This window comes from Salmo trutta, unplaced genomic scaffold, assembly GCF_901001165.1.
Source record: "Salmo trutta unplaced genomic scaffold, fSalTru1.1, whole genome shotgun sequence".
NCBI classification, from domain to species: domain Eukaryota; kingdom Metazoa; phylum Chordata; class Actinopteri; order Salmoniformes; family Salmonidae; genus Salmo; species Salmo trutta.
The window spans coordinates 214,887-240,104 of NW_021822308.1; the positions used below are offsets into that span (position 1 = coordinate 214,887).

Here is a 25,218-nt window from a genome sequence, read left to right on the forward strand (position 1 = left end):
GTGTCTTTCTCTCTCTTCATCTACTTGCTTCTTTCTCTCTCTATCCATGTGTATGGTATTCCCCTGGACTCTGTCCAAATACTCATATCTCTCTCCCTGTTGGTCCCTGGCCAACCAATCAGAACGCTTGTTGGGTGTTCTAGAGCTCTGACACCACAGGCACTGCCACACTAACCACCAACAAACAGGAAGTGTCTGTGTGTGTTTCTTTGAGTGTCTGTTCTCACTTTCATTGTGACAGTTTGTGGATGAGTTTCAGATTTTCTTATACTGAGCTAAGCACTGCCTCCTCTTCTCTCGCTCTCTCTCAATTCAATTTCAATTTAAGGCCTTTATTGGCATGGGAAACATATGTTAACATTGCCAAAGCAAGTGAAGTAGATAATAAACAAAAGTGAAATAAACAACAAAAATGAACAGTAAACATTACACTCACAAAAGTTCCAAACTAATAAAGACGTTTCAAATGTCATATTATGTCTTTACTCTCTCCCTCCTGTCTGCAGGTGTGTCCAGAGGGGGGTGGTTCTCGTGGCATGTCGACCACTAACAAGGGAAACAAGGCCTTGAAGGTGAGAACTCGCTCTGGACTGATTTGGAAATTTATGATAATGTATCCAAGTAAGGTATTTTCTCTCTTACCTGCTACTGCAGAAGTGTCAAACTCATTCCATGGAGGGCCAAGTTTTTTTTTTCTTCTTTTCAATTAAGATCTAGACAACCAGGTCAGGGGAGTTCCTTACTAATGAGTGATCTTAATTCATCAATCAAGTACAAGGGTGGAGCGAAAACTCGCAGACACAAAGACCTCCGTGGAATGAGTTTGACACGTGTACTACGGCCTCTCCATGTTTTCTTCCTAACTCACCTCTCTCCCTCCCTCCCCCCGTTTCCCTCTCCTCCCTTTCCTCCCCCCAGGTGAAGAGGGAGCCGGGGAGAATGGGACCACCCTGACAGATGATGAGCTGGTGACTATGTCCGTCCGGGAGCTCAACCAGCACCTCCGCGGCCTCACCAAGGATGAGATCCTGCAGCTTAAACAGCGCCGGCGCACCCTGAAGAACCGTGGCTATGCCGCCAGCTGCCGGGTCAAACGGGTCACCCAGAAGGAGGAGCTGGAGAAGCAGAAGTCACAGCTTCAACAGGAAGTGGATAAGTTGGCGTCGGAAAATGCCAGCATGAGGGCGGAGCTCGATCACCTGAGGTCGAAGTACGAGGCGCTACAGAGTTTCGCAAGGACTGTGGCGAGGAGCCCAGGGGTGGGGCTAGGGGTCGGGGGTCAGAGGGGAGGTGGTGGGGTTGGGTCGGTGATTGGGCCACTCATACCGGGGAAAGTGGCAGCGACGAGCGTCATCACAATAGTGAAGTCGAAAACGGACGCGCGGTCTTAGTAGCGGGCTGGGTCAAGGAGGGATGAGAGGAAAAAGGGAGGGAAAGGAGAGGAGGAGAGGAAGCTAATTAGGACTATTTAAAAATGAAACCATTGGTCAGTGCATTGTCATTGAGCACAGGACAGAATTGAATCAGGTGAGGTGGCCCCCCTTTGAGAAAATATCACGCCCTGGATAGTAATTACTGTGTTTCTACTGTTATTTTGTAACTGTTGTACACAAGGTCCAAAGTTGTAATTTTTATGTAATGTAGTTATGCGTGTGTTGTGTCATGGAATACTGTGAACTTCATCCGTGGCCGACGTTCGTTTTGGTATCATTCTATTTGGCCGTGTTTTCTCTGAAAACAATTATTTTTTACCCAACGGGCTTCCGTACTCACAGGCACTTCCTTGTTTTGCAGAAACAGCTTGCAGAGCCATTAATTTATTTAATTTGTTATCATAAAAATGACAGAGAATTGTATTTTGTAACGGCTCATTGCACAAGAGAGACAAGATGCTTCCAGAAAAGTGTCTTCAGGAAGAGGTTGTTTTGGTTATTTCACTTTTCTTTTGTACTTTTCACCTTTTTTCTCCCCAATTGGTAGTTACAGTCTTGTCCCATCGCTGAAACTCCCGTACGAACTTGGGAGAGGCGAAGGTCGAGAGCCATGCGTCCTCCGAAACATGACCCTGCCAAGAACCAGAAGCCTGCCGCACCAATGTGTCGGAGGAAACACAGTACAACTGCCGACCGAAGTCAGCATGCATGCGCCTGGCCCACCATAAGGAGTCGCTAGAGCACGATGGGCCAATTGTGCGCCGCCTCATGGGTCTCCCAGTTGCGGCCAGCTGCGACACAGCCTGGGATCGAACCCTTGGTCTGTAATGACGCCACTCGGGAGGCCTAAAGAGGTTGTGTTTTATTACAGGTACCTGTGTGTTTACCTGTGCTTAATGTTATGCACTGACCAATTATCACCATATTACCAATCTCCATACAGGCCAGAGGGGTCTAGGCATCTAATCGCCAAGTGTTGTCCTGTTCCTGTCTGTCTTGGAGTTGTGTACAATACTGTAGTATTAGCTATCGGGATTACATTGACTGACACGTGTTTATGTGACTAGGCAATTACTCCATTCAAAAACTAACTGAAAAATCAACATTTTAGTCAAAAATGTATAGAATTTAAATATTGTCAATTGTAATGTTTTTCTAATTTATTGTTAGATTTTATTTTGTTTGGTTTTTTGGGAATGGCAATAACATACTAACGTTACTATGACTATGAGGTATTTTGTTGACATGGCCAATATTTCAACTGTCAAAATTAATTATTTAAAAATCATTTTTATTTTCAGTTTTTAAAATAGTGGACTGTTCAATCTGTTAGTTGGGTGTAATTCTCACAAGTTTTACCATAAAGTTATCAGTGTGAGTGACGTTACGTATTCTTCAAAGGATTCTATGTCTACATATGGTCATATCTTGAATTTTATAAATTACATAGAGTATCTTTACATTATTTATAAAAGACCTAAAAAATTGTTTGATATCCTCTTTTTTGCAATTGTACCAAAAGTGGCTTAACTATTGAAGTTGATAGCTTTGTTTTTCTAGTGACTAGGCGCGTGTGGTTGTTATGGTGACCGTGAGGCTAGCGCGTGGTGGTGTGACGTTGTAATGTACAGTACGTGACGAGGTAATGATAATATTATTGTTCACTATGTTGTCGTTATGGATACGTGATGCTGTTTTAATTTAAAGCGGGTGATGTAATCGAAGGTACCTATGCTCAGCCCATATTCTTATGTAGTAGTGGTGGTTGTATTAATTGACCATGTTTATTAATACTTAATACACGTGTTATTAATGTTATAAACATGCATCTCATAAATTACAAAGTCTCTCTGAATAGGAACTGTTTATTTAGCAGCTCAATAAAACTTCTAAATGTATAAAAGCCTGAATATTCCAAATGAGTTAGACAAACTGGGAGAATAAAGAGATTGGGTACAAGATACAGCGTATCCTAGGATACCCAAACTTCTGCAAGGGTGTAAAGACTGGATATGGACCTACGATTACATCACCCGTGCTCTTTGAATAAGTTCTATTTTTGTGACGTGATTTATATAATTCTTTTATTTTCTGTGTATATAATTTATATGTATTGATATGTTTAATGCAGACTGCATTGCCGATGTTTTCGTTTGTTTGTTTATCCTATTCTGTAAATGCCAGGGAAGTAACACTGTTGTCTGCTATCTGTTTATATAGGGGCCGGGTCATAGAAATCCTGTCATTCAAGAATTATAGAATGCAAGTTTCCCATACCGAGATGGCCCATTTCCATTCTACTGTTCAATATAATTCTGTGGGCCGGGTATGGTTTGGTCTGTCTAAAAGCAAGGTTTTCCCACAGACATGAAGTTTGTTACAGCATTTTTTTGCCTGTCCAGTTTTACCCACGTAGGTTCTTTTGTTATATGGGTACTTAGTTGAATTATCCGCAACTTCTAGAGTACAAATGATCAATTTCCACATGGTTTTATAGTCACCCTTCTATTGCCGTTAACTAGATATCAAACCTAGACAGTATTGAATATTTTTTGCTTCATCTTCATAATAGGTTGGGGAAACCCTGCCATAGGCTCTAATGGAAGTTACTGCTGTGCAGTAGATGGGAATGCTCTGATCTCTCTCTCTTTTCACACAGTAGCTAAATGGGGAGGAAGGGAGGAGCAAAGGGGGCGTTAAAAGTACAAAAATGGTTAAAGCCACAGGAATGGTTGCACTGATAACCCATCTGCAGGTTTGATCAACCGAGAAAGTACAGAGTGCTGCAAATCTGGACTGAAAAGGTTTGATAAGAAATAACCCTTTCCTTATCTCTTTAACGTTGAAACACCCATCTGGCATTTAGGTGTATGTACTGTATGTAGTGATATATATGTCAAAATATCTATTTTCATTCTCTTTTAAATGGGCAAAAAATATATATTGTTTGACTGGTGATCTGTGAAATTGTTCTGATGGAGTTTTTGGTCCTCGTAATCTCTCTCTCCTCCCCCCATATGCTTTTGTAACTTCTGATGTTGTTATTCTACTTTTGATTGTGGCAAGTCCTGTCGCGTTTCAACATTCTGTGAGCAATGTGTTAAAGGTTTTTGGAGAAACATTTTAACATACTCAAATTAGATGACGTAAAGCAAAAAGTGCCACCAGCAAGTTATATTAGTTCAGTTTGTTTAGTTTTGATTGTCTTGTTGATTTGTTCCTCCTCTTGTTGTCGAGCACACATGAATGTTGTCGTGGTGACTGTTGTCAAGTGAACGTCTATATATGCAAAAACTGGGTGGGGCTTGAGGAAGGAGGCGGAGCTAGAACTGCTAGAGCTTGATGAGTAGTGATGTCGTGGTTGGTCGTCTAAAAGTTGTTGTCAGCTTAATAAACTGCAGGTACAGTGTGACTGAGTTCAATATCTTTTATACAAAGTGCTTATCTATATAACCCCCCCTCCCCTACCCATAACACACCACATGTTGGGTCAACTGGTGAGCATGACTATATGGCTCAGGGTTGTTTCTGTCTATGCCTCCCAAATGACACCCTATTCCCTTCATAGTGCACTACCAGGGCCCTGGTCAAAAGTAGTGCACTATAAAGGGAATTAGGTGTAATTTGGGACACAGTCTGTGTGTGTGTCTCCAAAGTATACAATGATCAGTGAAAAGCTATGAAAACAAGTAGTAGAGTTTGTGAATATGGAAAATATTAGTAACAAATTACCTGGAAATGTAAAAAAAATCTGTGTTTTGTAAAATGTTCTCTATGGGGTGTAATACATTATTATATCGCAGTGTCACAGTACTTTGTATGGGGAAACACCCTAAAGTGACAGTGAGTCCATTTCATTGTAAGTATTTATTAATTCATAACTAAATTATTGTACTTTTTTTGCTATTTGTAGATAAGTAATGCTGATGTATTGGTAACCATGGGAATTAACTGTTTTGTCATCGATCCTTTAATTTATTGATGTACATACTGTATTGTTTGTTGATAAACAGTTGACTTTATTTTGTATATGACCAATAAACACAATTTGAAGAGGACAAACTGTATCTTCCCTATTGTTCCATAGTTATGTAGCCTGGGTCCAGATCACTTTGGGCTGTATAAGCCATGAGCCAGCAGACAGGCATGACAGGGACCATAGGAGTTGGCAAGACTGCACAAACTGATCTGGGACCAGGCTATAGGCTATAATGTGACTTTATGATGATGCCTGAAATAAGTCTTTGTAGTCAGTCAATGTGAAGACTTTTTCAAGTCCTAGGTGCATTTTATAGTATATTCTGTTGCTTTATATTACAGTATTGTAGTCTGCCTGAATGTCTGATGATAAGGTGTTTCTTCTGGTCAGTTCATATTTATTTCAACTTCAAAGTCGGCATCGCAAATGGCACCCTATTCCCTTTTTTTCGTCAAAAGCAGTGCACTGTATAGGGAATAGGGTGCCATTTGGGACTTATACAACACCTTATTTCCTCTTTCCAGTGGAATCCAGTTAAAAGTGTGGCGAGGAGGATGACCTAATTCCAGTAACCTCTCAGTGGTGGACATATTTCTGGCCCAGATATTAGTACAAAAGGGCAGAGCCCTCAGTCGCTGATCTAGGCGTGGTTTATCGCTATACTGTGACGGATTGATATCTTCCTAGGTGCTAAGTAGTGCACTATATAGAGAATAGGGCGCCAGGATAATGAATAATGATGTATACACGACATTTGTGTTTTAGACCCATGGACTTCCCGTTTACGAAAGAAAAATACGGTAACATTATGCATAGTATATGTTGACCCATCGACCTTACATGGACAGATACTTTATGCAGCACATTTATATAGAAACAAACAAATACAAATAAAATGTATATTAAAATGGACGTATACCTTAGTGTAGAATCATCACCATAATTGCTAAGATCAGCATTTATTTTGCTGATTCGTCAATGCATTATCAGCGGTCCAATGGACGTGCTACCAATAAACATCAAGATCTCTGTATGTAGTTTTTCTACTGTTTTATTACTGTTCGCATAAATGAACCATACCGTGTTTACTCAACCTATCAGCCAGTAACGTCTGTAGGTGGCAGTAGCAAATAACCAACCGAAGATGAGCTGTCTGTCAAAATACCTGGAGAGTTGGAAAATACGAACCGGAGTATGGTTTCAGCAATTTCGCATGTTTGCCAACTAGCACTTTCAAAAACAGTAATCTCAAGATAAAACAACTAATTATCGCTAATATACACAATATATAGGTTAACTCATGACATTATAGACGTACTTAAAGTCGGACTTGGAGTTATTATTGTGTTCAATCTTGAATCCAAATCCACCTGGTGTGTTGATCCATGACGTGAGTTGTAGACGCCATGACAGTTTGTTCTCTCGAGGAGGCGGGTAAAATGTAAACGTACAAATGATCTCTCTTGCAAATTCCTTTAATGTAATAGTTTTAAAGCCATTCACTAAGCAATATTTTTGGCGGCTGTTTGTAAACTTTGCATTCTATGAATTTAACGTTGTGTTGTTTGATAAGGTTGGCGCTATTTTGTTGAATGATTAGTTGACCGTTAGCTAACTTTCTAGATAACGTTAGCTGCTAGCTAGATTAGCTAACAACAAGTAAAAAAACCAAAACAATAGTTATTTCGTGATCATCAAATAACGCAGTGCTCTAAAAAAGAATTAACGAAACATATAGTTTTGTTACAGAATGGAAGACTATGAAAAGTTCATACAACGCCGACTTTACGAACTGAACAACAACAAGAACCAACGCCGGACACTGGAATCACCATGTACTCGCCACGTATCATCAGCTATCCGTTTCCATGGCATACCCATCCTTCCTCCATTGGTAAGGCTTCTTGTTGCTGTGTAACTCTGGATATCACCACTTACATATTATATTGCCTGTGAGGAATGATGGAGCTAGTTATATGCTAGCCAGGGAACCAGTCTTTTTGCACGATAATTCCATACGGAGTTGGAAAGAGCAGAGAAGACTGGCACCCAGGCTAGCTAGGTATTTATAGTCTTATATTTGAACCTACTGTTAAAATCATTATTAGCAAGGGCTTTGCTGCGACTATATGGTATGGTATATGCATATGACTTTCTTTTTTGGGCCTTACTAATGATATCTATCATTATTATGATAGCTATCATTATTAAGACCCGCCTCTCATGGCAAGACAAATGTTTGAGTCCCAAATGGCACCCTATTCCCTATATAAGCCCTATGGGTCCTGGTCAAAAGTAGTGTACTGTAAAGGGAATAGGGGGACATAGACAAAGTCTGACTGTGTTGCTATTCCCAGCTCACAGGAGTGCAAAGAGAAGAGATGCAGAGACACAGAGAGGCAGCCAAGAGGACGACAGATAGGAGGAAGACTCAGCCCTCTGAGACGAGGATGTCCAACGTTCAGAACATTCTACACAGTGTTCAGGTAAATCCACATTGATTTTAAGTCAAATAAGGCTGGTTTCCCAGACACAGATTAACATTATTGGAGAATCTCTAATGAAATATTTTTTTTGTGCAGGCCGAGGCTGGGAAACGGTCCCATATAATTTAATTGTACACTCCTGCTACTTCAGCTAACTTAATGTATTGCCTAGCCTATAAGGTGAAAAGTATGTATTTATGTCATAACAAAGTTATGATTGTTTTCATTTCTCACCTTTCCTGTTGTTATGGTCATGTTTTTTTATTTGTTTTCTGTCTGGTATTCTAGCTGAGGCAAGCACCAACACTGGAGGAGTTCTTTCAGGGTGAACCAGGACTAACGGCAGCCAAAACCACCAACCTACACCACAGCAACGTCCGCCATGTTCTAGCGTCGCAGAATGATGATGTCACTGAGACCAAGAACAGCTTGCCGGGGTCGTCCTCCCCACCAACCTTAACCGTCATGCATGATGGGAAAGCAGGCATCCTCGTCCGAGGTCCTCCCATGACGTCGACAGCCTACGGCGCCTTCACAACGAATCACCTTACAACTCTCCATAACACCACCACTGTGAGAGAGACCTTCCTAGATAAGCTGGTCTGTGACCCAATGACACCTTCTCTGGCTAGAGAGACAACCACACATACCAACCAGGTTGCTCCACAAACAGAGACCCGGACCAGGGAGAGACTCTTGTATGACCAGGATAAGACCACCAATGCTGGGTGTGTTCTGGAGGAGGACCTGGGTTCAGGAGAAGCAACGGTGGATCCTCTAGCTGACATAAGCCACCAGTCTTCAGGGTACGTGACGTATGAAAATGCGGAGGCCACCTGTGTCTTGAGTCGGACCGAGGCTGGGGAGAGCATTATATCAGGGCCTGAGGAGGGGACACCAATTGGAACGGGGGGGTTTCTCCTACACAGCACATCCGATACAAACACAACCAAGGCATGTAATATCATCAGCCATCCTCCCATTGATGCTGAAGATCTGGAGGAGGGGTCGTCCCCGTGTGACGATGACCTCATAACCGGTCGCCCTGCAGATGAGGCGAGCGTGACGTCGTCCTGGTGTAATGACGTCATACCAGACTATTTAGAGGAAGCGTTAGTGACGTCGCCTCTACAGAGCAACGATATCACACCTCCTGTAGAAGACCACATAGCAAGTCATCCAGGAAAGAAGTGTAGCACTACTAATATTGTCACTTTCCCCCAGCATCAAGCCTCATTATCACTATCAGACCGTCCTGAACCCAAGATTGTAGTGACATGTCCTCAGACTGAGGCCTCGACACCGGACCTCTGCAAACCAGATCAGAACCAGGCGTCAGACTTAGACCTGGACCGACCGGAGGGACCATACCGGCTCAGCCTCCAGACTCTTCTAAAGAAATCCCAGGCAGCTTTGGTATGTCCCAAACCAGGCAGGAACCAGCCAGAATCAGAACCAAAGATCCGGACTGGAGATGTAGACTTGGACCAGGAATCGGAACCAGTGGCAGGGCCGTACCGCCTCAGCCTCCAGACCCTGCTGAAAAAGTCCCAGGAGCACCGGAGACGCCAGCGTCAGCTGAAGAACCAGGCCAAGGCCTCTACTTGTCCTACCAGGTGAGAGTTTGATGTTATTTTATTCATCTGTTTTATTGACTTCTGTTTGTTGTGTTCAGGTAAGAGGGGCAGACATATTAGAGGTTTTTAAATCACATTTGAAAACCCATCTTTTTAGCATGGCTTTTAGTCAGTGGTTTTACTGTTATTTTAGACCTCTTTCTTTGTATTAATCTCTCTTTTTTGCAGTCTGTTTTTTTTTATCTCCTTCATTTGAATGTTTTTACTGTAAAGTTTTGTGATTTTATATGCAATTTCAATTGTATTTTATTTTAGGACCCAGGAGGTCTTGACACACCAGAAGATGGAGGATGAGATCAGTTTCTCAGACAAGGAGAATGAGGAGTTCCTCCAGTCAGGGAGAGTGGTGGCGGAGGGAAGGAAAACCCGGGACAGGGATTGGAGAAAGGATCATCTGGGAATGGGAGTCCAGTTTTCCGGACCGCCACCACTAGAGATATTCCCTAAGGAAGCGTGGGTTCAACGTGAGGAGGAGAAAGCGAGGTCTAGGATTGTGGACAGAATGGGACCCAATGAAAAAGGATGTCATGAAAGAATATTGAAGGAATTGGAGGCTGGAAATGGCCCTTCACATTTGGTTGGTCTAGAAGGAGACACCCAATCCCAATCTCCTCCAGGAGTGGACATTGATGCTGGCTCGGCAGCCGAAGACATCCAGCTACACCTCTCACCAGACGTCACAGTAGCACCGTCAATGCTAATGGAGAACCTTCCACATCCTATCTCAGCCGATTCCTCCATAACCCAGAAATCATTCTACCTAGTCAGGGAGAAGAGCTCTACCCTGCCGAGGCCTTCCTCTCTGGGGAGTAGTAGGTTCCAGAGCGTCCCTACCCCCCAGTTTAGTATGAGCCCTATCCGCTGCAAGAGTAAAGGAAACAGTGGGGGAGGAGGGCGTGGCACCCCCAAGAGGCAGATCCTGGTAAACACACCTTTGAATGTAGACCATGAGGTGGGGTCGGTGACTGGGCAGGAAAATAATGATGCTCGGGACCAAACGCATCTGCATAGAGCGCCCCTAGTGGCTGGGGGTGGTACAAGACCTATGCGTAGGAGCACAGACCAGGCAGAACAGATAGCTCAGCTGGAGCTCAACCTGTCCAGCCTCAAAATACTGATCTCTGACCTGGAGTCCACGCTCACAGAGACACCAGAGAGCCACCAGACGCACAACAACAGCCAGACTGATAATATAGACCAACAACTCAAATACATGGACTACCATACACCTGACAGCCAGGCCTTACAGTCAGGGAACCAGACACACAACAACAGCCAGACTGATAATAGTAGTAACCTTACCATGGACCCGCCACATAAATACATGGACTACCATACACCTGAGAGTCAGGCAGAGAGTAACCTTAGTGACAGTGAGAAAGGAAGAGGGGATGGAGGTCAGAGGTCAGCTGATAAGATGGCGGTGGGCCCCTGTAGAGTCCAGTGGTGTGACAGCGTACCTCCATTGTTCAAGGAGGTGGAGATCACTGTTACAACGGGTTACAAAAGACAAGATGGTCGCCAGCAGCAGCCTCTTGCAGCGCGCCACGTCACCTCCCTCACTCAGAAGAGGAGAGTTCCTGACGTGTTCCGGAAGGTTCCATACGATGTCATCAAGGTTCGGAATGACGTCGTCAAGATTCCGGCATCACACAAAACACCTTTCTCCGTCCTCTCAGATGCCAGTAACAACCAGCACCAGCCAATGGAGTGGAAGAGTTATCCGGAGGACCCCGCCCACTTCCAATCCATCAACCAATCGTATGACGTAGACACGCCCTCAGGGCTCTGGCTCCAGGGAGGGTCAGAGGGGTCGTTGAAAGGTCATGACCCCGCGGGGAAGCAACTGACCCCTGAGAACGGAGGTGGGGGTCAGGGAGGGGCATCAAGGGCCAAACGTAGACTGGTCATGCACACGACAGAGGGGAACAGGGGACGAGGACGAAGAGAGGTGATGGACAGGCCTCACTCCAGTACTCCTGAAGGTAAGGCCAGCCTATGTCCACAGTGGATTTAGATTAGGATGTCTTCCTGTCTGAGGTACAGAGAGACAAACATTCACATAGTAATGGATGTCATCTCAAACTTCCATTCAATGTTTTCTCAATCCATTATATAACATTCAGTGGCTTCTAACTCAAATAAGCGTTTTATGCTATTTATTCATTCATTCATTATTAAGGCAACAAGTGCAAAACAAAAGTTTGTCAATCTTTAATATCCCTGATTAAGAGTATGTAAATCACATCAGACCCCTAGCTAGCCCTTCCTGTCTGACTGTTACCCGTCTCCCTCCTAGCTGCGGTGCGGTCACACAGTCAGGAGAGCCAGCAGCTCCAGCTGAAGCAGACCCATGCAGCCCAGGTCAGAGCCCTGAAGGAGGAGCAGAGGAGACAGCAGCAACAACTACTGCAGGTGAGAGAGACCGCTGACCACCACCTCAATATGACCTCGATATGACCACTGTATTACTACTATAGCTACAATACTATCCACAATACTAACCACAATACAACCTCTTACAGGTTTGGGCTCAATCCAATTTCAATTCCAGTCAAATCAGAAAGTAAACCAAAACCCAATTCCACATCTCCTCATTGAAAAGCTTTGAAGAGAATTGGTAATTGGAATTTCTGTGTACTTCCTGAATTGACCAGCATTAAAAGGGAATTGACCCCAACCCTGACCTCTAAACTATTGATGAAGCAGCAACAACTACTGCAGGTGAGAGAGACCGCTGGATCACAATATGACCACTACACTAGCAACTCCAATAACTGTGACATCTAACCAAGGTCACCTATAAACCCATCCAGCTGGTACCGGTATCCCTCCCTGCCTGCTTCTCTCTCTCAATTCCTTTCCCTCCCTCTCTCTCTCTCTCTCTCTCTCTCTCTCTCAATTCCTCTCCCTCCTTCTCTCATTTTCTCTCTCTCCCTCCCTCTATCTCTGATTCTCTCAGATTCTTAAAATGGGTCAGCTTGTGCTGTTACAACAACCTTTATGTTCCTCAAAAGAGAGACAGGGATTTCAGCTGGCTCCTTGGCTTAATTATATCCTCACACACACACACACACACACACACACACACATGCAGCTTGTGCAGACATATGCCCATTATAAGGGACCTTGAAACTCTCCTCCAGTTTTAAGGGCCAGGGAGAGATTCTACTATAAATGTTTCATGGTTACCTCACTGTGTGTGTGTGTGTGTGTGTGTGTGTGTGTGTGTGTGTCTGTGTCTGTGTCTGAGTGTGTGTGTTAAACCCAAGGACAACCAACACGTTAGCTGGCATCCATTCCTTGTTTTTAAAATCAAATTTTATGCGCCGAATAGAACAGGAATAGAACCTTACCGTGAAATGCTAACATACAAGCCCTTAACCAACAATGCAGTTCAAGAAATAGAGTTAAGAAAATATTTACTAAATAAACTAAAGTAAAACAATAAATCAAAGTAACACAAGAAAATGACATAACAATAACGAGGCTATATACAGGTGGTACCGGTACCGAGTCAGTGTGCGGGGCTACAGGTTAGAGGTCATTTGTTCATGTAGACAGGGGTACAGGTTAGAGGTCGTTTGTACATGTAGATAGGGCTACAGGTTAGAGGTCATTTGTTCATGTAGACAGGGGTACAGGTTAGAGGTCGTTTGTACATGTAGATAGGGCTACAGGTTAGAGGTCATTTGTTCATGTAGATAGGGGGACAGGTTAGAGGTTGTTTGTACATGTAGACAGGGGTACAGGTTAGAGGTCATTTGTACATGTAGATAGGGCTACAGGTTAGAGGTCGTTTGTACATGTAGATAGGGCTACAGGTTAGAGGTCGTTTGTACATGTAGATAGGGGGACAGGTTAGAGGTTGTTTGTACATGTAGATAGGGCTACAGGTTAGAGGTCGTTTGTACATGTAGATAGGGGTACAGGTTAGAGGTCGTTTGTACATGTAGATAGGGGGACAGGTTAGAGGTTGTTTGTACATGTAGATAGGGGGACAGGTTAGAGGTTGTTTGTACATGTAGATAGGGGGACAGGTTAGAGGTTGTTTGTACATGTAGATAGGGGGACAGGTTAGAGGTTGTTTGTACATGTAGATAGGGGGACAGGTTAGAGGTTGTTTGTACATGTAGATAGGGGGACAGGTTAGAGGTTGTTTGTACATGTAGATAGGGCTACAGGTTAGAGGTCGTTAGTACATGTAGATAGGGCTACAGGTTAGAGGTCGTTTGTACATGTAGATAGGGCTACAGGTTAGAGGTCGTTTGTACATGTAGATAGGGCTACAGGTTAGTCTAGGTCGTTTGTACATGTAGATAGGGCTACAGGTTAGAGGTCGTTTGTACATGTAGATAGGGGGACAGGTTAGAGGTTGTTTGTACATGTAGATAGGGGTACAGGTTAGAGGTTGTTTGTACATGTAGATAGGGGTACAGGTTAGAGGTCGTTTGTACATGTAGATAGGGGTACAGGTTAGAGGTTGTTTGTACATGTAGATAGGGGTACAGGTTAGAGGTCGTTTGTACATGTAGATAGGGCTACAGGTTAGAGGTTGTTTGTACATGTAGATAGGGCTACAGGTTAGAGGTTGTTTGTACATGTAGATAGGGCTACAGGTTAGAGGTTGTTTGTACATGTAGATAGGGCTACAGGTTAGAGGTTGTTTGTACATGTAGATAGGGGTACAGGTTAGAGGTTGTTTGTACATGTAGATAGGGGTACAGGTTAGAGGTTGTTTGTACATGTAGATAGGGGTACAGGTTAGAGGTCGTTTGTACATGTAGATAGGGCTACAGGTTAGAGGTCGTTAGTACATGTAGATAGGGCTACAGGTTAGAGGTCGTTTGTACATGTAGATAGGGCTACAGGTTAGAGGTCGTTAGTACATGTAGATAGGGCTACAGGTTAGAGGTTGTTAGTACATGTAGATAGGGCTACAGGTTAGAGGTCGTTAGTACATGTAGATAGGGCTACAGGTTAGAGGTCGTTAGTACATGTAGATAGGGCTACAGGTTAGAGGTCGTTAGTACATGTAGATAGGGCTACAGGTTAGAGGTCGTTAGTACATGTAGATAGGGCTACAGGTTAGAGGTCGTTAGTACATGTAGATAGGGGTACAGGTTAGAGGTCGTTAGTACATGTAGATAGGGGTACAGGTTAGAGGTCGTTAGTACATGTAGATAGGGGTACAGGTTAGAGGTCGTTAGTACATGTAGATAGGGCTACAGGTTAGAGGTTGTTTGTACATGTAGATAGGGGTACAGGTTAGAGGTCGTTAGTACATGTAGATAGGGGGGACAGGTTAGAGGTTGTTTGTACATGTAGATAGGGGTACAGGTTAGAGGTCGTTAGTACATGTAGATAGGGGGGGACAGGTTAGAGGTTGTTTGTACATGTAGATAGGGGGGACAGGTTAGAGGTTGTTTGTACATGTAGATAGGGGTACAGGTTAGAGGTTGTTTGTACATGTAGATAGGGCTACAGGTTAGAGGTTGTTTGTACATGTAGATAGGGGGACAGGTTAGAGGTTGTTTGTACATGTAGATAGGGCTACAGGTTAGAGGTTGTTTGTACATGTAGATAGGGCTACAGGTTAGAGGTTGTTTGTACATGTAGATAGGGGGACAGGTTAGAGGTTGTTTGTACATGTAGATAGGGGGACAGGTTAGAGGTTGTTTGTACATGTAGATAGGGGGACAGGTTAGAGGTTGTTTGTACATGTAGATAGGGGGACAGGTTAGAGGTTGTTTGTACATGTAGATAGGGGTACAGGTTAGAGGTTGTTTGTACATGTAGATAGGGCTACAGGTTAGAGGTTGTTTGTACATGTAGATAGGGGGACAGGTTAGAGGTTGTTTGTACATGTAGATAGGGCTACAGGTTAGAGGTTGTTTGTACATGTAGATAGGGGGACAGGTTAGAGGTTGTTTGTACATGTAGATAGGGCTACAGGTTAGAGGTTGTTTGTACATGTAGATAGGGGGACAGGTTAGAGGTTGTTTGTACATGTAGATAGGGGGACAGGTTAGAGGTTGTTTGTACATGTAGATAGGGCTACAGGTTAGAGGTTGTTTGTACATGTAGATAGGGCTACAGGTTAGAGGTTGTTTGTACATGTAGATAGGGCTACAGGTTAGAGGTCGTTAGTACATGTAGATAGGGGTACAGGTTAGAGGTTGTTAGTACATGTAGATAGGGGGGACAGGTTAGAGGTTGTTAGTACATGTAGATAGGGCTACAGGTTAGAGGTTGTTAGTACATGTAGATAGGGCTACAGGTTAGAGGTTGTTAGTACATGTAGATAGGGGGGGAAGTTGCTATGCATAGATAAAGAGCAGTGAGTAGCAGCAGTGTAAAAACAAAGGTGGGGGGGGGGTCAACGTGAATAGTCCGGGTGGCCATTTGATTAATTATTCAGCAGTCTTATGGCTTGGGGGTAGAATCTGTTAAGGAGCCTTTTGGATCTAGACTTTGCTCTCTGGTACAGCTTGCCGTGCGGTAGCAGAGAGAACAGTCTATGACTTGGGTGACGAGTCTCACAATTTCTGGGCCTTCCTCTGACACCGCCAACTATATAGGTCCTGGATGGCAGGAAGCTTGGCCCCAAAAATGTACTTGGTCGTACGCACTACCCTCTAGTGCCTTACGGTCAGATGCCGAGCAGTTGCCGTACCAGGCAGTGATGCTACCAGTCAGGATGCTTTCGATGTTGGGGATCTGTTGGGGCGGTATGCGAATTGGAGTGGGTCTAGGATGTCCGGGAGGATGCTGTTGATGTGAGCCATGACCAGCCTTTCAAAGCACTTCATGGCTACCGATGTGAGTGTTACAGGGCAGAAATCATTGAGGCAGGTTACCTTCCGTCTGTGTGTGTCTGTGTAGCTCTAACACCATAATTAACAAAGCTGTTTAATAATAAAACCTTTCTTCTCCCCTCCCTCCATCATTGATGATGTGTTGCCTGTAACAGGAGCATAGCTGGGCCGTGGATAGAGAGATGGAGGGAGACAGGGATGTAGGGTAGCTGGGATGGAAGGAAGGAGGCAGAGGGGGGATATGACACAGAAAAGGAGACGATCATTAGTTTAATTCATGAGGGGTGCTGGTTAAGTGCCAGATAGTCGCTCTGAGCACTAATGGTCCTCTCTCTCTCTTTCTCTCTCTCTTTTTTACTCTCTCATTCCTCTCTGTCTCCTCTCTGTCTCTCTCATTCCTCCTTGTCTCTCTCATTCCTCTCTCTCTCTCTGTCTCTCTCATTCCTCTCTGTCTCCTCTCTGTCTCCTCTCTGTCTCTCTCATTCCTCTCTGTCTCCTCTCTGTCTCCTCTCTGTCTCTCTCATTCCTCTCTGTCTCTCTCATTCCTCTCTGTCTCTCTCATTCCTCTCTGTCTCTCTCATTCCTCTGTCTCTCTCATTCCTCTCTGTCTCTCTCATTCCTCTCTGTCTCTCTCATTCCTCTCTGTCTCTCTCATTCCTCTCTGTCTCTCTCATTCCTCTCTGTCTCCTCTCTGTCTCTCTCATTCCTCTCTGTCTCCTCTCTCTCTCTCATTCCTCTCTGTCTCCTCTGTCTCTCTCATTCCTCTCTGTCTCTCTCATTCTTCTCTCCTGTCTGTTAGATGCTGGCTGTACGTTACCAGCTACTCCAGAGTTTGTCCTACCCTGTGTCCTCCAGCCCCACATCCAGCGCACGTCTAGCGGACAACACGACCTCCCTCCTCCCCCTCTCTTCCATCCCTCTGTCCTCCCTCTCCATCCCTCTGTTCTCCCCCTCACCAGGATCCCTCCTTTCAGACCCAGACTCCCCCTCACGGGTAAATTCAATTCACACCTGACTGACTTTGTATATTTGGATCATCAGTTTATAATCAACAAGTGAGAAGCACAACAGTTAGTTGTAGGATGATTCAAGTCAGGGTGCAGGTGTGTGTCTGTGTGTTCGTATGTGTGTACGTGCGTGTCTGTGTGTCTACAGTTACAGTTGGCCACCAGTTGAAAGGACCTTGAGAATCTGGGTGGGAAATTAATTGGTTGTCATTGACGGAATTGGTATTTCCCTCGTCTCTCCCCACCCCCCTCCTCTCTCCCCACCCCCCTCCTCTCTCCCCACCCTCTCGTCTCTCTCCCTCTCTACCCTCCTCTCTCCCCACCCCCCACCTCTTCCTCTCTCCCTCTACCCTCTACCCTCCTCTCTCCCCACCCCCCTCGTCTCTCTCCCTCTCTACCCTCCTCTCTCCCCACCCCCCCACCTCTTCCTCTCTCCCTCTACCCTCTACCCTCCTCTCTCCCCCCCCCCCTCGTCTCTCTCCTCTCTACTAAACCCTCCTCTCTCTCCCCACCCCCCCCACCTCCTCCTCTCCCTCTCTACCCTCCTCTCTCTCCCCACCCCCCTCCTCTCTCCCTCTCTCCCCACCCCCTCCTCTCAACCCTCTCTCCCCACCCCCTCCTCTCACCCTCTCTCCCCACCCCCTCCTCTCTCCCTCTCTCCCCACCCCCTCCTCTCTCCCTCTCTCCCCACCCCCTCCTCTCTCCCTCTCTACCCTCCTCTCTCCCTCTCTCCCCACCCCCTCTCCCTCTACCCTCCTCTCTCCCCACCCCCCTCGTCTCTCTCCCTCTACCCTCCTCTCTCCCCACCCCCTCGTCTCTCTCCCTCTCTACCCTCCTCTCTCCCCACCCCCCTCGTCTCTCTCCTCTCTACCCTCCTCTCTCCCCACCCCCCTCCTCTCTCCCCACCCCCCTCGTCTCTCTCCCTCTCTACCCTCCTCTCTCCACACCCCCCCCACCTCCTCCTCTCTCCCTCTCTACCCTCTTCTCTCTCCCCACCCCCCTGCTCTCTCCCCACCCTCCCACCCCCTCCTCTCTCCCTCCCTCCTCTCTCCCTCTCTCCCCACCCCCTCCTCTCTCCCTCTCTCCCCACCCCCCTCCTCTCACCCTCTCTCCCCACCCCCTCCTCTCACCCTCTCTCCCCACCCCCTCCTCTCACCCTCTCTCCCCACCCCCTCCTCTCACCCTCTCTCCCCACCCCCTCCTCTCTCCCTCTGTCCCCACCCCCTCCTCTCTCCCTCTCTCCCTCTCTACCCTCCTCTCTCCCCACCCCCTCCTCTCTCCCCACCCCCCTCGTCTCTCTCCCTCTCTACCCTCCTCTCTCCCCACCCCCCTCCTCTCTCCCCACCCCCCTCGTCTCTCTCCCTCTCTACCCTCCTCTCTCCCCACCCCCCTCCTCTCTCCCCACCCCCCTCGTCTCTCTCCCTCTCTACCCTCCTCTCTCCCCACCCCACTCGTCTCTCTCCCTCTCTACTCCCCTCTCTCCCCACCCCCCTCGTCTCTCTCCTTCTCCCCTCCTCTCTCCTCAGTCTCCCAGGTGTCTGTCTGTGTGTTATGGTCCCCTGGTGGCAGCAGCAGTGAAGGGATACCTAACCAGGAGGCTCCTACACACAGAGAGAGTAGGACAGCTGCTATGTACCATCAAGGTGACACACAGTCTCAGAAACACACAGCCCATCATGGGATTTATCGAAGATGTGATTTACGGATGTGTGTTCAATCATTTATTTTCGCTGTGTGTGTATGACTGTGTGTGTATGACTGTGTGTGTATGACTGTGTGTGTATGACTGTGTGTGTGTGACTGTGTGTGTGTGTGACTGTGTGTGTGTATGACTGTGTGTGTGTGTGTGTGTATGACTGTGTGTGTTGCTGTGTGTGTGTGTATGACTGTGTGTGTGTGTGTGTGTATGACTGTGTGTGTATGACTGTGTGTGTATGACTGTGTGTGTATGACTGTGTGTGTATGACTGTGTGTGTATGACTGTGTCCCCCCCTCCCTCAGGACATGCAGCAGTTCCTGCAGTCCTTCCAGCCCCAGAGCCCTGGTAGAGACAGCAGGCAAGACCTGGTGCTGCAGGAGAGAGTCACACTGCAGGTAACTAACACACACACACAGTCTCTACACACACACACACTCTGGCGCGCACAACACAGTCTCTACACACACACACACTCTGGCGCGCACAACACAGTCTCTACACACACAAACAGACTAATTCTCAGGAGTGGTGTCTTGTTGCAGCTCCGCTCAGCACGTTATGAGGTCCAGGACATCTTCTGTCTGTCAGCAGGAGACAGGATGCAGATCATCAGCTGGGACAGACAGCTGGCCAGGGACAGGGAGATGAAACACAAGGTAACCACCAGGGGGGGACAGGGAGATGAAACACAAGGTAACCACCAGGGGGGGACAGGGAGATGAAACACAAGGTAACCACCAGGGGGGGGACAGGGAGATGAAACACAAGGTAACCACCAGGGGGGGACAGGGAGATGAAACACAAGGTAACCACCAGGGGGGGACAGGGAGATGAAACACAAGGTAACCACCAGGGGGGGGACAGGGAGATGAAACACAAGGTAACCACCAGGGGGGGACAGGGAGATGAAACACAAGGTAACCACCAGGGGGGGACAGGGAGATGAAACACAAGGTAACCACCAGGGGGGGGACAGGGAGATGAAACACAAGGTAACAACCAGGGGGGGACAGGAGATGAAACACAAGGTAACCACCAGGGGGGACAGGGAGATGAAACACAAGGTAACCACCAGGGGGGACAGGGAGATGAAACACAAGGTAACCACCAGGGGGGGACAGGGAGATGAAACACAAGGTAACCACCAGGAGATGAAACACAAGGTAACCACCAGGGGGGGACAGGGAGATGAAACACAAGGTAACCACCAGGGGGGGACAGGGAGATGAAACACAAGGTAACCACCAGGGGGGGACAGGGAGATGAAACACAAGGTAACCACCAGGGGGGGACAGGGAGATGAAACACAAGGTAACCACCAGGGGGAGACAGGGAGATGAAACACAAGGTAACCACCAGGGGGGGGACAGGGAGATGAAACACAAGGTAACCAGGGGGGGGACAGGGAGATGAAACACAAGGTAACCAGGGGGGGGACAGGGAGATGAAACACAAGGTAACCAGGGGGGGGACAGGGAGATGAAACACAAGGTAACCAGGGGGGGGACAGGGAGATGAAACACAAGGTAACCACCAGGGGGGGACAGGGAGATGAAACACAAGGTAACCACCAGGGGGGGACAGGGAGATGAAACACAAGGTAACCACCAGGGGGAGACAGGGAGATGAAACACAAGGTAACCACCAGGGGGGGACAGGGAGATGAAACACAAGGTAACCACCAGGGGGGGACAGGGAGATGAAACACAAGGTAACCACCAGGGGGGGACAGGGAGATGAAACACAAGGTAACCACCGGGGGGGGGGGACAGGGAGATGAAACACAAGGTAACCACCAGGGGGGGGGGGGACAGGGAGATGAAACACAAGGTAACCACCAGGGGGGACAGGGAGATGAAACACAAGGTAACCACCAGGGGGGGACAGGGAGATGAAACACAAGGTAACCACCAGGGGGGGACAGGGAGATGAAACACAAGGTAACCACCAAGGGGAGACAGGGAGATGAAACACAAGGTAACCACCAGGGGGGGACAGGGAGATGAAACACAAGGTAACCACCGGGGGGGGGGGACAGGGAGATGAAACACAAGGTAACCACCAGGGGGGGGGGGACAGGGAGATGAAACACAAGGTAACCACCAGGGGGGGGTCCAGGGAGATGAAACACAAGGTAACCACCGGGGGGGACGGGACAGGGAGATGAAACACAAGGTAACCACCGGGGGGGACGGGACAGGGAGATGAAACACAAGGTAACCACCGGGGGGGACGGGACAGGGAGATGAAACACAAGGTAACCACCAGGGGGGGGGGGGACAGGGAGATGAAACACAAGGTAACCACCAGGGGGGGACAGGGAGATGAAACGCAAGGTAACCACCAGGGGGGGCAGACAAACATTTCAAGAACATTGGTTTTTATGTAGTTTTTAATTTTTTGGCAGTTAAACCTTCATCAGAGCATCAAGACATGTGCCAAAGACATTGTTTTTTATGCAAGTAAACTTGTGGATACCATTTTTATGTCTGTGTCCATTAGGAAGGAAGTTAGAGGTGGTTTTGCTAGCAGATACCATAGACTTCCAGTCATTATGCTAATGCTAATTAGAAATTGCTGTAGCATTAGTTAGCAACATCTTTCAAACTGCACACAGAGACATGACCTCATCGGACTCTGGGGAAGTAGATAAAGGGCCTCAGCCAAAATCCCCAAGTATCTCTAAGTTAACTACAAGGGCAGTGCATAGTGGTAATCAAAACATGTTACCAAATACATACATACATACATACATACATACATACATACATACATACATACATACATACATACATACATACATACATACAGAAGTACACAGATCAGCAGCAGCAAGTATCTCTAAGTTAACTACAAGGGCAGTGCATAGTGGTAATCAAAACGTGTTACAAAATACATACATACATACATACATACATACATACAGAAGTACACAGATCAGCAGAATAAATCCGGCAAATAGCATTCAGGTATCATGATGACATTTGAGATATTTTGGGGAGCAGTTGGTTACTTCCTAGTGCACAATAAAGCCTCCAACATGAGATGCTTTGGGGTCTGGATAGAAAGATTAGGATTGAATGTACAACAAATATACATCAGCATACACAAATTTAAGGAGTGTGTATCAAACTGCGTGTGTGTGTTTGGGTCCACAGACTGGGGAAACGGGGTCGACCAGGGGGAAGAGTTCTCTGTCAGCTGCTACACAGAAAGCCTTGGAGAGGAAGAGAGGAGTCATGATGTGAGTCCTGTCATAGAAAATGTGTCACTAAACTACATAGTTATTGTATATAAAACAGACATTGTCAGAGCAAGACAGCGAGTGTATGACTTGTATGTTCTGAGTTTCAGGGTTATCAGTACAAGGTTAGAGTTGTGTTAATAACATGTTTGGTTATAGAAGAGCCATACTTCTACCCAAGCTAGTACAGCCCCGGCAGTGACTACTGCCCAGCATAGTGATATTATGATACTAATAAAAGAGTCCTACTGTCTCACTAATCAACCTATTGTTCCCCTCTCTTCTCCCATCAGGAGGAAAGGGGCAGAGTCCTACTGTCTCACTAATCAACCTATTGTTCCCCTCTCTTCTCCCATCAGGAGGAAAGGGGCAGAGTCCTACTGTCTCACTAATCAACCTATTGTTCCCCTCTCTTCTCCCATCAGGAGGAAAGGGGCAGAGTCCTACTGTCTCACTAATCAACCTATTGTTCCCCTCTCTTCTCCCATCAGGAGGAAAGCGGCAGAGGGGCAGAGGGGGACTGGAGCTGTGGTTGCTGGGGCAGAGGGGAACGTCGTGAAGCAGACACGTGGGTCTTTTCGACCCAACCCTCAAAGGGTCCCCAAGACCACCCAGTCCCGCAGATCTCGGTGAAGATGGTCTACTTATCGGGCTAGACTGGACCGGAACCGGATCGTGTTCATTTTGGCACAGTGTAGCAAAACGTTTTGCACAGGAGAACGAAAACGAGTGTTTCTTATTGGACAAGTTCAGGGTCATATTCATTAGTGGAAATGTTTTGGAAAATGAAACCAAGCGTTTGTTATTGGACAAATTCAGGGTCATATTCATTAGTGAAAATGTTTTGGAAAATTAAAACGAAGTGTTTCTTATTGGACAAGTTCAGGTAGTCCCTCCCTTGACCCAGGTAATGAATACTGTTGATACCTAAAAAGATATACACACACACACCATCCATCTCACTTAACCCTAAAACAATACGCCCCTGTGGGCCCTGGTCAAAAGTAGTGCACTATAAAGGGAATAGGCTGCCATTTGGGATGCATCCATAGTGTTTCTTGCTAACCAGTGTACATCTGGAAAGTATTGTATTTTAACTTGATTGTATTCTACAAAGGCACAACTCACTGCATTCAAATGCATCTTAGCTACTACATACTGTATGTGACAATCTATTCTTACCACAAGACCTCAGGACTTGTTTTTGGACACACTATTCGTAATATGTTAGTTTTACACATTTTATACTATTTATATTTCCTATACCTGTTTGTGGTGCAGTATTGGGATGGCAATGCAACCAAAGCCCAGAATACCTGTTCTGAGTGTTCTTCTTTCCTACTGTTTTTGTTCTAAATTATTAAATGTTTTTATAAAAAATGTACTTGTCAGGTTGTTTGAATGTAAACTGAACAAAAATATAAACACAACATTCAACAATGTTATGTTCAACAATTAACGATATTACTGAGTTAGTTCATATAAGGAAATCAGTCAATTGAAATTAATTCATGAGGTCTTAATCTATGGATTTCACATGACTGGGCAGGGGCACAGCAATGGGTGGGCCTGGAGGGCATAGGCCCACCCAATCGGAATTAGTTTTTCCCCACAAAAGGGCTTTAATACAAAGAAATACTCAGTTTTGTCAGCTGTCCGTGTGGCTGATCTCAGACGATCATGCAGGTGAAGAAGCCGGATGTGGAGGACCTGGGTTGGCGTGGTTACACGTGCTCTACGGTTGTGAGGCCAGTTGGATGTACTGCCAAATTCTCTTAAACGATGTGAGGCAGCTTAAGGTAGAGAAATGAACATTCAATTTTCTGGCAACAGCTCTGATGGACATCCCTGCAGTCACATGCCAATTGAATGCTCCTTTGAAACTTGAGACATCTGTGATGTGGGACAAAACTGCACATTTTAGAGTGTCCTACAGGGAGGAGGTGAGGGCCCTCGGAGTGTGGTGTCAGGATAATAACCTCACACTCAATGTCAACAAAACAAAGGAGATGGTCGTGGACTTGAGGGAGCAGTCCCCTATCTACATTGACGGGACAGTAGTGGAGAGGGTGGAGAGTTTTAAGTTCCTCGGCGTACACATCACGGACAAACTGAAATGGTCCACCCACACAGACGGCGTGGTGAAGAAGGCGCAGCAGCGCCTCTTCAACCTCAGGAGGCCTAAGAAATTTGGCTTGTCACCAAAAACACTCACAAACTTTTACAGATGCACAATTGAGAGCATCCTGTCGGGCTGTACCACCACCTGGTACGGCAACTGCTCCGCCCATAACCGGAAGGCTCTCCAGAGGGTAGTGAGGTCTGCACAATGCATCACTGAGGGCAAACTACCTGCCCTCCAGGACACCTACACCACCCGTTCTCACAGGAAGGACAAAAATATCATCAAGGACAACAACCACCCGAGCCACTGCCTTTTCACCCCGCTATCATCCAGAAGGCGAGGTCAGTACAGGTGCATCAAAGCTGGGACCGAGAGACTGAAAAACAGCTTCTATCTCAAGGCCATCAGACTGTTAAACAGCCATCACTAACATTGAGTGGCTGCTGCCAACATACTGACTCAACTCCAGTCACTTTATAATGTACAAATTGATATAAACAATTTATCACTAGCCACTTTATAATATATAATGTTTACTTACCCTACATTACTCATCTAATATGTATATACTGTACTCTATACCGTCTACTGCATCTTGCCATCTTGATGTAATTAAATGTATCACTAGCCACTTTAAACAATGCCACTTTATATAATGTTTCCATACCCTACATTACTCATCTCATATGTATATACTGTACTCTATACCATCTATTACATCTTGCCTATGCCGTTCGGCCATCACTCATCCATATATTTTTATGTACATATTCTTATTCATTCCTTTGCA

General features: G+C 46.1%; 2 protein-coding genes across 7 annotated transcripts; both read left to right on the top strand.

Annotated features, from left to right (window-relative positions):
• The first annotated feature begins 611 nt into the window (after positions 1 to 611).
• LOC115181675 (transcription factor MafG-like) lies at positions 612 to 1,523 on the top strand. The gene is made up of 2 exons (XM_029743508.1): positions 612 to 621; positions 919 to 1,523. The coding sequence occupies exons 1-2, from the start codon at positions 612 to 614 to the stop codon at positions 1,389 to 1,391; spliced, it is 483 nt and encodes a 160-aa protein (XP_029599368.1). The 3' UTR covers positions 1,392 to 1,523.
• Positions 1,524 to 6,782: 5,259 nt separating this feature from the next.
• LOC115181656 (uncharacterized) lies at positions 6,783 to 23,683 on the top strand. Of its 6 annotated transcripts, none has more exons than XM_029743482.1 (12): positions 6,783 to 6,853; positions 7,151 to 7,306; positions 7,770 to 7,898; positions 8,187 to 9,514; positions 9,791 to 11,520; positions 11,835 to 11,950; positions 17,153 to 17,347; positions 18,887 to 19,003; positions 19,362 to 19,454; positions 19,602 to 19,715; positions 22,218 to 22,303; positions 22,795 to 23,683. In XM_029743482.1, the coding sequence occupies exons 2-12, from the start codon at positions 7,163 to 7,165 to the stop codon at positions 22,934 to 22,936; spliced, it is 4,194 nt and encodes a 1,397-aa protein (XP_029599342.1). In that variant the 5' UTR covers positions 6,783 to 6,853; positions 7,151 to 7,162; the 3' UTR covers positions 22,937 to 23,683. The 6 variants fall into 6 exon arrangements, with proteins under 6 accessions (XP_029599342.1, XP_029599345.1, XP_029599341.1 ...); XM_029743483.1 differs by having other exon boundaries at positions 6,841 to 6,859; XM_029743481.1 differs by having other exon boundaries at positions 6,802 to 7,306.
• Positions 23,684 to 25,218: the final 1,535 nt, after the last annotated feature.

What these genes read in the sequence shown, in the direction of transcription:
- LOC115181656 (XM_029743482.1), top strand. Translation starts at nt 7,163, where the DNA reads ATGGAAGACTATGAAAAGTTCATACAACGCCGACTTTACGAACTGAAC. An exon ending in GCCTCTACTTGTCCTACCAG is followed by an intron (nt 9,515 to 9,790) that starts GTGAGAGTTTGA and finishes ATTTTATTTTAG; the next exon opens with GACCCAGGAGGTCTTGACAC. An exon ending in TCACTCCAGTACTCCTGAAG is followed by an intron (nt 11,521 to 11,834) that starts GTAAGGCCAGCC and finishes TCTCCCTCCTAG; the next exon opens with CTGCGGTGCGGTCACACAGT.